We start from the raw sequence: 11,611 nt of genomic DNA, 5'->3' as shown, positions 1-11,611 counted from the left end.
AAGAAAAGAAAATATGTAAATATGAAAGTGTCGCGTGACCTCAGTCACGTGACAGAGAGTCGCGGGAAAAGCTGAACTGTTTCTTTTCTTTGGGACAGTGAAGAAGCTATTCAGAGTTACTGTTTATAACCGAAAAACCGCCTCATTAATAGAGGTTTCTGTTTAAAAGTCAACTTTGCAGGGACCCGAGGACGTTTCGGGTACGTTTCTGTTGTCGTTTCCAAAGAATATAGTCAGTTATGTAGGTAAGTAGCTGACTGCGTTAACGTTAACCTCACTAGCAGATTAGCCGAAGCCCTGAGTGACTTGTGGCATAATAATGACCAATATATATATATTATATATATTCTCTCGATATGTAGTGATTTAGTGTCACTTTTCGTGAAGATTAATGAAAGCACAGTTGTTACCTCGTTGATCTTGGACTAAAAAGGCGATAAATCAAGTTCATCGTATGTCGAGGTCTAATTTCTTGAGAAACGTCTCTGTTATTGGCACTAGAATTTTCTCTGAACGTCAGGATGAAGTTAATAGAAGTGCATTTCAAATGTCCAACCCACCTCCTTGTTTCTACACTCATTGTCCATTTTATCAGCGCCACTTACTGTATAGCTGCACTTTGTAGTTCTACAGTTACAGACTGTAGTCCATCTGTTTCTCTGATACTCTGTTCTTCAGTGGTCAGGACCCCCATGGACCCTGACAGAGCAGGTACTATTTGGGTGGTGGATCACTCTCAGCACTGCAGCGACAGCGATGTAGTGGTGTGTTGGTGTGTGTTGTGCTGCTACAAGTGGATCAGACACAGCAGTGCTGCTGGTGTTTTTAAACACTGTGTCCACTCACCGTCCACTCCAGTAGACACTCCTACCTTGTCAGCCCACCTTGCAGATGTAAAGTCAGAGACGGAAGCTCATCTGCTGCTGCAGGGTTTGTGTTGATCCTCTAGTCCTTCATCAGTGCTCACAGGACGCTGTTGGGTGGATATTGACTAGTCAGTCCAGCAGTGACACTGAGATGTTTTAAAGGCTCCAGCACCACCTGCGACCCAGGAGGACATGCAGCTTAGATAATACGTGTGTTTTATTGCTTGATTGTCGATTTTGGGGCAAGAATCTGACCCATTCCAATCATGGCAGATTTAGATCATATATTCTTAATTTCACGTGATCTCATGTCTCACGTTAAATCTTCAGAAATGACTGCGCCGAAAGCTGAAGACGTGAAGAGAGGAATCGCTGTGATCTGGGAGAATTTACAGTGTCCGATATGGTGAGAATCTCTTGCTGCGTGTAGAAGCTCTAAGGCTCAAGGGAACACAAAAAGGCCTTAGTTGTAGTAGAATTATGTTGCATGTATTCTAATACAGTCAAAGTAATCCGATCTTTATGGAGATGTTAGCATAAATGTATCTTCATATATATTGTTTTTGCCCTGTGATCTAGTTTGGACTTGATGAACGCACCAGTATCAACCAGGTGTGACCACCAGTTTTGCAAGTGAGTTGTATTTATTTATAATTTCATTTATTATCACTACATTATGCAATTTATGTATTGTTATTATGTTTATCAGTACAGTCCTGTGCAAAGGTCTGAGCGCCCCAGTCAAATGTTTTGTTGATGTCATAAGTGAACACATCCTCTACAGAGAACACGCGTTTCAGTGCACAGTTACTGTGTATTTGCTGAATATCGTTCACCCTTTCCATCATTAGCTTGGCTGTGATGTTAAAGTCATTTTCAATTACTCCGTTTAGTCCGGTCCAGTGATATGAAATCATCACAGTGCAGCAGTGGCAGCCTGCTAGTAAAGAGATTATTATAATAACCTATTATAATAAACAAAACACTTCCATTTGGTTTATACGTCATATCTCAGTAGCATTGGACACTGTTTTAAGGCATACACGTCTTAATCGTCAGGGTTCCCTGCTAATGTAAAATCAGTTACATATCTAAATAACATTAAATAATAAAGAACTACATCAGTTTAAACATAATGGGGAAAATAATACATCTAAACCATGAACTGTGCAAAAGTCATGGCACATTTTATGCAGCAAATGAATAGAAATTGTTCACTACAATATGCAGAAATATGCTTTATGTAAGGTGGGTTCACTGTGGAGGATGTGTTAACTTTGTTTTCACTTAGATGATGAACAAAAGACGTCATTTGACTGGGCTCGTCAGAGTTTCACGTGTGACTGTATCTGTAGTTATTGCTGCATAAAAAGTGTGGAGACAATTTGTGGTGTCACTATGATTTTTAATGTAATTGCCAGTTCATTACAGTGTGTTTGATAGTGGAGCTAATTAATAGCAATTGTGTGATTGGCCTATGAACTCTCTTCCAGATTCTGCATGATGCAACTGCTTGAAAAGAGTAAAAGAAAAGAAGCAAACTGCCCTGTGTGCAAGATGAAGGTTACAAAAAGGTAATCCGCATGAGAAATTTCACAGCTAATCAAATTTGACCAATGCATAATGCGATAACATGACCACCTGCTTGTTTCTACACTCATCGTCCAATTTATCTGCTCCACTTACTCTATAGGTGCTGTATAGTAGTCCATCTGTTTCTCTGCATACTTTTGTTAGCCCCCTTTTATCCGTGTACAGTGTGTTAGGGTGTCTGATCTTAGTCCAGTTTTAATTTTGCTTATTGTGCCTGTTTATTCAATAGGAGCCTGCAAGAAAGTCCAGGGTTCCAGAGATTGGTAGAAGGACTGCAGAATTTAGTCCAGTCTTATGAATTTGACACATGCACAAGCTGTAAGTGTTTGTATGTGAAATGTTTTATTTCGCATATTGTCCAAGCAATTAAACCTACACCGACAAATCAGGTTTTAGGCTGGATGTTTTCAAAATGAGTGTGTTATTAGAAGGAGGCTGAGCTACTTACTGTAACACAAAATGCCCGTTTTATTTTCATTAGGGGCACTGCAGAAGTACCATGTGCTTGCAAACCATTATTATCGCAATGAATAACAAATCGGTCAGTGATAAGATAATATAAGATCCATCCATCCATTTTCTAAGCCGTCAGGGTCGCGGGGGGGTGCTGGAGCCTATCCCAGGTCGCCAGTCCATCGCAGGGCAGACAGACACAGACAGTCCAATTGGCCTGACTGCATGTCTTTGGACTGTGGGAGGAAACCGGAGAACCCGGAGGAAACCCACACAGACACGGGGAGAACATGCAAACTCCACACAGAGAGGACCCCGGTCGCCCGGCCGGGGAATCGAACCCAGGCCCTCCTTGCTGTGAGGCGACGGCGCTACCCACCACGCCACCGTGCTGCCCCAAGATAATATAAGATAATCCTTTATTAGTCCCACAACAGGGAAATTCTCAGTGTTACAGCAGCAAAGGGAGAGCAAGGCACTCAAGAAAGGAAAAAAAAACTACATTATTGCAAGATTGTGTGTTTGTTCAATTAGGTCAAATCTTAATTTAGTTAGGTCATTATGCACTTCTTACAAGCTTGTTGGCAAAACAGACCTTTTCTGACTTTTGCTCCCCTGTAATAACTTTGACATATATGTGGAGTAATAGTGTTCTTTTGCAATTAATATCACAGTAATCACCCTTGACTCTGTCTGTGTGTCGTCCCAGACTTTAATGGAGTGCCACAGAAGCGGAAAGAAACGAGGTGAAGTTCTAAACTGGGTTTAATTCTGTTTAAGATATGGGTTCCTTAATTCTTCTGCTTGTTGCTGCTGTGTTAATCACCATTTTTCTGTGGTTAGTGTTGAAACACAATCAAGCGATCAGCAGCGCAGTGAAGAAAATGCCTTCTCAGAGAGCGACATGGTGGAGAAGTCAGCATCTCGATCCTCCACAGCAGCAGGTTAGGTGATTTGTAATGCATGCATTGTTTTAAATGAGTTCTGTAATGTCTGGAAAACATCATATGTAAGCAGCAACAAAAGTTGAGACACACTTCCTGATTCAGCAGTTTTCTGTAAAGGGCTGAGGAAAACCACAGATTTTATATTTGAGTTTTGTTAGGCTTGAATATTCCTTGTCTTTCTTAACCAAAAACCTGAACAAAAGTAACGTTTTTTTATTAATATTTACACATTGATTGGTCGTTTACTACATTACACATTTTTTCAGGCATTATACCATTAAATAATCACTATAAAGTCATAAAGCTCATTTCCATTGTAGTTGTAAATCATATCAGCAGTGGCTTGGTCAGACCAATTTTTGGGGCCGGGCAATGTGGCAGAGAATCTGACTGATCTAAAATAGTTTTAAAACGTTATAAACGTTACGACTAAAAAAGCAACTTTCGGCTTTAAGGATAAAACTACAAATATATTTATAGCCTTTTAAGGAATTTTTTTGTGCGATCCAATGTTTTTATTTTTAAGATAGTGCTCCAATGTAATACAAAATACAGTAAGCAACAAAATGAAGCACCCAATACCCCCCCCCCTCCAACATGGCACCCATAAACCCATTGCTGATCAAAATAGTGAAAAAAATAAATAAAGACATATTTATGAGCTTATATTTATAAGACATATCAAGCAATCCAAAACAGGTTTCACAGTAAGTTGCTAATTTTCTTAGCTGCCCTTTCCAAAGAGCTCAAGGTCCTCCCGCTAGCTCCATGGATCCTTGCAGTTGAAAGTTCCATATTAATAATGTCCACAAAGGTGAGGATCCATTGCCTCCAGTACAGAGAATGTGGAGGTTGCCAACGCAAGGCTAACGTTTTTTTTTTGCAGCTGTGAGACCAGCCAGCCTGATACACTTTTCAGCAAAATTTAAATTCCATTCAGATTTGTCAATCAAAAGCGAAGTTTGTACTGTATTTGGAATGGTTTTATTGAGAGTGATAAAGTAAAGAATTTATAAATAATATTTCACTTTAAAAAAAAATTGCTCTGATGCCTCAGCTGAAGAAGCCTTCAACACTAAGCTGTAAAAAACATTCTATTTATTGCATATAATTTAGATGTAATATTTAGTTAAATAACAATTATATTTTATGATATCCAGCTGTGTCATAAAACTTTGCAGACGTTGTACTTTGCATTCCAGCTGTGCTCTGCATGATGTTTTTGCTGTTTGTCTCAGGCATCATTTACAACCCCAATTCCAATGAAGTTGGGACGTTGTGTAAAACATAAATAAAAACAGAATACGATGATTTGCAAATCCTTTTCAACCTATATTCAATTGAATACACTACAAAAACGAGATATTTAATGTTCAAATGGATAAACTTTTTGTTTTTTGCAAATTTTTACTCATTTTGAATTTGATGCCTGCAACACATTCCAAAGAAGTTGGGACAGGGGCAACAAAAGACTGGGAAAGTTGAGGAATGCTCAAAAAACACCTGTTTGGAACATTCCACAGGTGAAGAGGTTAATTGGAAACAGGTGAGTGTCGTGATTGGGTATAAAGGGAGCATCCCTGAAAGGCTCAGTGGTTCACAAGCAAGGACGGGGCGAGGTTCACCACTTTGTAAACAACTGCATGAGCAAATAGTCCAACAGTTTAAGAACAACGTTTCTGAATGTGCAATTGGAGGGACTTTAGGGATTTCATCATCTACAGTCCATAATATCATCAAAAGATTCAGAGAATCTGGAGAAATCTCTGCAAGTAAGCAGCAAGGCAGAAAACCAACACTGAATGCCCGTGACCTTTGATCCCTCAGCCAGCACTTCATTAAAAACCGACATCATTCTGTAACGGATATTCCCACATGGGCTCAGGAACACTTCAGAAAACCATCGTCAGTGAACACAGTTCGTTGCTCCATCTACAAGTGCAAAGTCAAAGTTCAAAAGCCAGCATCTCTGATGGTGTGGGGGTGTTAGTGCCCATGGCATGGTTTACTTGCACATCTGTGAAGGCCCCATTAATGCTGAAAGGTACATACAGGTTTTGGAGCAACATATGCTGCCATCCAATCAACGTCTTTTTCAGGGACATCCTGCTTATTTTAGCAAGACAATGCCAAGCCACATTTTGCACGTGTTACAACAGCGTGGCTTCGTAATAAAAGAGTGCGGGTACTAGGCTGGCCTGCCTGCAGTCCAGACCTGTCTCCCATTGAAAATGTGTGGCACATTATGAAGCACAAAATACGACAACGGAGACCCCGGACTGTTGAGCAACTGAAGTTGTACATAAAGTAAGAATGGGAAAGAATTCCACCTACAAAGCTTCAACAATTAGTGTCCTTAGTTCACAAACGCTTATTGAGTGTTTTTAAAAGGAACGGTGATGTAACACAGTGGTAAACACGCCCCTGTCCCAACTTCTTTGGAACGTGTTGCAGGCATCAAATTCAAAATGAGTGAATATTTGCAAAAAACAAAGTTTATCCATTTGAACATTAAATATCTTGCCTTTGTAGTGTATTCAATTGAATATAGGTTGAAAAGGATTTGCAAATCATCGTGTTGTGTCTTTATTTATGTTTTACACAACGTCCCAACTTCATTGGAATTGGGTTTGTACTTGAAGCTCACACATCACTCCTGGAAGGTTTTCTTTCACAACATGAAGAACTACTGTTTACAATAGATTAGATTCACTTTCTCCTGTGTCCTAAAAACCACAAATGTGTAACTATCTAGGGTTGACAACTGAAAAACCCCTATTTAAATTACTAGCTGCAGTGCGGCACATCTCTGATGGTCAGTCAGATATCTGTGGCAGCCTCATCCCCTCACCTCCCACCACACCACTAGATATCTTGAAGTTGGATCGCTCAGGAATGTCAGAGTTAATGTTTTGCAGTACTGCTCATCATTTTTTTTTCTCTTTTGCAGCCAAGGATGCTTTTGCAAAGTTAATGGATCTTCCAGCTTCCTGTCCTGTCAGTTCAGAGCAGGATTGTTCTGACAGTGGTGTTGGTGATCTGCCACAAGTCTTTGAAAAGAAACCAGGAGAACTTGAAGATGTTCCATCAACATTAGAAGTCAGACAAAACAATTCATTGACGCGCAATGATGGCAGTGAAGATGCCGAAACTAACGTATCCCAGAAACGGTCAAGCAGAAGAGCCAAAAGGATTGGCTTGGAGCCAAACAGAATTGTGGACAAAAGACAGAAGAAGAGTGTGGAGAAAGTAGCTGAGTGGTTGCTGAAGATCTCTCCCTCTTCAGACACACAAGCCAAAGACAACAGTGAGGATCTTCCCACTTCTAACAGTTGTGATTCTGATAGAGAGAGTATTTGCTCATCTTCCTCTACAGTAGTTAATGTAAAAGTTGATGATCAGGATGATGCAAGTCCACCTAGGGATGTCCCTGGCCGGGGTCTTGAGGAACAAGTTTTTGGGGCAGTGTATAAACGTATGCGTAAAGGTGCTAAGAGCAAGGTCAACCGAAGTTTCTCTGCGGAAAGGCACATTGTGACTGACCCTGATCACATTAATTTAGTGGTAGAGGAGGGGGGCATTAAGAGAAACATTCCTAAGAGGAAGAGGAGCTGTGCTTTGACTCCAGCAGATTTCATCAAGAAATCATCTGATGATAAAGGAGAGAGACTTGTTTGTGATCAAACTGAGGACCCCAAGGAATCTGTTGTTCCTAACGTAGAAGAAAACAAGCAAGATCACATTGATGAATCAAATACTGATGGGCCACTAAAATGTGTAGAAGAGCATGAAAAATTAGTAGACAACTGTTTAGATGAAAAACGTGATGATAATGCTGAAAATATAGAAGCAAGTCCTGTGTTTGAGGTACCCTTGAAGAGACCAGGGAGGAGGTCAAAAATAAAGATGCAGGATGCTTGGAAAGATTTGGGCTGTGAATTGAAAAAGGACAGCATTTGTGATGACAAAACGGGTCGGAAAAGACGGATCAGTAGGAACAACTGTGAGAGTACAAAAGATGGCCATTTGGAAGAAAGCAAGATTGCAAAATGTGCAAAGTCCCTTACCCTTGTGAGCACTGCTGGGGATGAGGATGTTTCTTTAATGAAGCAGTTGAAAAGTAAGCCCAATTTAGTTGAAGCAGAGATTAATATTGAGAGTTACCCAAGTACTGCAGAACCTCAGTCTCCTGATGCCAGAAAAACGAGAAGAAGTTTAAGGCTGCAGGCTTTTGTTGCAGAAGTTCAGGGTGCTCGGAAAAGGAGACGGTCTACCCAGACTCCCCTGAAACCTGCACATGGATCTGAAAATAATCCATCCCAGTCCACCTGCTCAAACCAACCTAAAGCAGATAATACAAATGTAAATGAAGATAATGCTAATGTTAATCAAGGTAATGCAAGTGCTGGACAGGTTCAGAGTGAACAAACAGAGACGTCTGTAAGGAAAAATGGGTGTGTTTGCACCAGCAGCTTTGAAAAAATTGAGACAATGGAGACAGTTGAGGAAGCAGCTACCTTTACTTGTATACCTGAGGCAAATGTCCCAGATCAAAGTTCACTTGTTTCTGTTGTTCCAGACACAGCTGATCAAGGTGGACAAAACGTACCTTGCTCTTCTGTGGCTGTTAGCTCGCCAGGTCCTTTAGTGGCTGATGCACCAGACTCAACCTTACCACTGAAACGTCAAGATTCTCCATCCACAGGGGTTGTTGCGCCATCAGTTGTACAGACGTTGACAGATGGTGTATTGATGTCTGCTGGCGAGAATGGATCTATGAATGTGGAAGGTGACGCCAATGACAGTGAGCTTGACACAGAACTACTGATGAAATCCTTCAAAGGCACCAAGAGAAAATCATTCCTCCTGGGCAGTCCTGAGCCTTTACATGCTGAAACCCAGCAGGATGCCCTGGAAAAGATTGTGGAGGAAGAGAAGCAGTTGCTGACCGAGATACCCGTCATCTCTCAAGACCGTGACATTAGAGCAGGTCTTGCAAATGTTTGTGAAAGTGAACAACCTTTGAATCCTTGTGTGCTTGCATTCTATGAGAAACAACCTCAGAGGTCTCCAAGTAGTTTTGGAAATACAGGTGTTGCAAGCATTAGCATACTCCAGGCAAAATCACCTGCTCTTGCTAAAGAAAATCAGGAGAATGCTTTTTTGAAGAGCACAACCAACAGTCCAAGTTCTGGTCTAAGTCCTAACAAGGTTGCAAGGTCTTCTCAAGATTCCAGGCTTTCTACAAATTCTTGCCAGCTATTCTTTGTTGGTACTACTCAAGATGTGGTACAAATCTGCAGTAGCAGGGGCCTAGGAAATCAGCAGTCTTCAAAATTAACAATACATCCGCCAAGAACATCTGATGTTCAGAAAGAAACCCAGGGGATTCATTGGCAGACAAAGGTTTCCTTAGACCCAATCAAAAGTTTAGACATCCCAGTAGGAGGTTTGCCAAACTCTGGAGTTCACAGTAATAATTTTGAGTCCTCCATTACCCCAGATGGCCTCTTACCAGAAGGTGCAGGGTCTCATGCACTTCAGATTATAGAACCTTTAACAAGTCAAAGCTTGGATAAGGTAAAGGAGATGGAGGCAGAGATTCTGTCACAGCCATGTGTGCAGAAGAAGAGGAAAGCTCAGAGGCTTGAGTCCTCAGAATCTGACCTCAGTGCTGAGGAAGATGACTTACCCACAATGGCTCAGATATTCAAATCTCACTGTTCACCCTCGCCATCTGGGCAAGAGGAGCCGCTGTCAGATTTAGCAAATCAAGATGGCCACCAGCTCCAAGAACCAAATCCAGGATTACAATCTCCAAGTCAACATAGTCGCCCTCACAGCGAACCAGCACCAGGAACACAGTCAAGTCAGTTGAGCCAGTGTGTAAGCCCTTCTCAGAATCGAGAGCATCTTGAGAATGTAAATGCCACCACGGTTGCAGCGGCTGTACAAGACGTCAATCTTCCTGAACCTCCCTGCAGAGAGGAATGGATTACTTCAAGCCAAGGATCTGTGGATCTCTTTGGGACACCAGAAGAAAGTAAGTAGTGACTTCTAAGATGTCATGATTTCAGTTATTTCAGTGGTGTTACTTTGATATGAACTTTGATATGAACTTTGAACTTAGTGTTGGTTTCATTTTGCATTTTTAGGTGAAGCAGTTGATGGTGTTTGTGGCAACGTAGCACTTTCCAGAGACTCATCCCAGTACTCAAGTGAGATTATTAACACACAGGTAAGGGGACATTTTTGCATTTTTATGTCTCATAAATCCCTTGAAGTGTGAAACCATGAAGATAACTAATACTATGCCATAGCACACAAGTTAGCAGTATTTCCTTTTAATGTTTAGGTAAATTTGTTGAATAAATAATATATATTTACATTGTAAAATGTAGTGATATTATATTTATTGGATGAAATCCAAACCCCTGTGAATTGCAGGAAAAATTTCACAGTACTGAAAGCTATGGAGAAAACCATAACCCATTTATGGCTTTTGTGTTGCTATCTACATTTTGAACAACGTGTTGCAAAGAAGTCTGTCATATTAACATTTTTTGAAAGAGTGAAGATCTGTTTCTTCTGATAGATGAAGGGTTATGGGTGACTGGTGGTACTACATTACTGTATTAACAGTTGACAAGATGATTTTTCTACCTGATACCAGGAAATCTTTAATAAAATGATGTTTATTATTTATAAGTAGATTTTTTTTGGGTTGCATATTGTGAGCTTTACAGAGATTCATTATTGTTTTACTGGTTGCCTGAGGTGAGCAGAAACTGTTCTGAGTCAAATATCTCCCATTCTAGATTGTTTGCATAAAAACACCATTGTTTAACATTTCAAATGATATTTTCCCAAATGTGTACAGAGGAACCATTTGAGAAAGCAACTTTGTCCTTTATGTTCTATTTTCTATTGAGAGTATTATGTTCCATGTTCCTGTCATTAATATAAAGATAGTGTAGATAAAGACTTTGGAAGGTATAGATAAAAATGTTAACCAGAAGGTCATGAAGGCATGTGAGAGTGATGGGACATGAGCAGCATTTCAGATTTTGAGGCCTTGTCCTCATGCTTTTAAACCAAATGCAATCTGACCTCTGTCTGTTTTTTTATGCTAAAGAAGGTTTGCATCTTGCTACACTGAAGACGGTACCCCCACCCCTCTCCCCCACACCTTCCGTCGCTTGCTGGGATATTATAATGATGGTTCTTTTAGGAGTTTCTTCACAGTTCTTTTAATATTTAATTTCTCAACTGCAGTTGTTTTCCTTAGCCATTTTAAGAATAAGCACTGCCCTCTGTATAAACTGTGGCTGTTTTCTTGAATTTGTTTAAAGTCCACATTGATGATTAATTGTGGACTATGCATATAACCATGCCTGTGGTTTCCATGTTTACTGTAAAAACTGTGTACATGTGGAATTCAACCAGTTTTTACACTACGCTACTTTAGAGTTTTATTCTTATAATAATATGTAGGAGGAATAATGGTGGTGTTATTCAGCATGTACATGTCCAGATGTTCCCACCAATACAATACACCTTTCTGTACTTTTTAGAGCTTTAAATATTTTACAAACCATTTTTTTATTATTATTTTTACTTAAATCTGAACACTGGAATCACCCTCTCAGCACCGAGGTCCACAAGGCACACACTCGTGAGAAAGACTGAGTTAATTCAGTGGAGCACAGTTTAGTGCATCTCATTGCACCACACAGCATGAGAAAAGTGCAG

At 40.3% G+C, this 11,611-nt stretch overlaps 1 protein-coding gene across 4 annotated transcripts in view; it reads left to right on the top strand.

Moving 5' to 3' along the window:
• The first annotated feature begins 60 nt into the window (after window positions 1-60).
• The window catches only part of LOC108431423 (BRCA1 DNA repair associated), a 66,220-nt gene continuing 54,669 nt past the window's right edge, over window positions 61-11,611 (top strand). For 2 of the 4 annotated variants that reach the window (XM_017704551.2, XM_017704548.2), the window contains exons 1-9: window positions 61-200; window positions 1,197-1,272; window positions 1,446-1,499; window positions 2,360-2,440; window positions 2,689-2,777; window positions 3,622-3,658; window positions 3,756-3,856; window positions 6,810-9,902; window positions 10,015-10,097. In XM_017704551.2, the coding sequence (XP_017560040.2) occupies window positions 1,199-1,272; window positions 1,446-1,499; window positions 2,360-2,440; window positions 2,689-2,777; window positions 3,622-3,658; window positions 3,756-3,856; window positions 6,810-9,902; window positions 10,015-10,097 (3,612 nt within the window). In that variant the 5' untranslated portion in view covers window positions 61-200; window positions 1,197-1,198. Of the gene's footprint in view, window positions 246-987; window positions 1,077-1,196; window positions 1,273-1,445; window positions 1,500-2,359; window positions 2,441-2,688; window positions 2,778-3,621; window positions 3,659-3,755; window positions 3,857-6,809; window positions 9,903-10,014; window positions 10,098-11,611 lie in introns of those variants that run through there. The other 2 variants (XM_037544014.1, XM_017704550.2) reach the window with 2 other exon arrangements.

Source organism: Pygocentrus nattereri, chromosome 13 (assembly GCF_015220715.1).
Source record: "Pygocentrus nattereri isolate fPygNat1 chromosome 13, fPygNat1.pri, whole genome shotgun sequence".
Lineage (NCBI taxonomy): Eukaryota > Metazoa > Chordata > Actinopteri > Characiformes > Serrasalmidae > Pygocentrus > Pygocentrus nattereri.
Note: the sequence above shows the minus strand (reverse complement) of the source record. Positions and strands in the feature narration are given on the sequence as shown.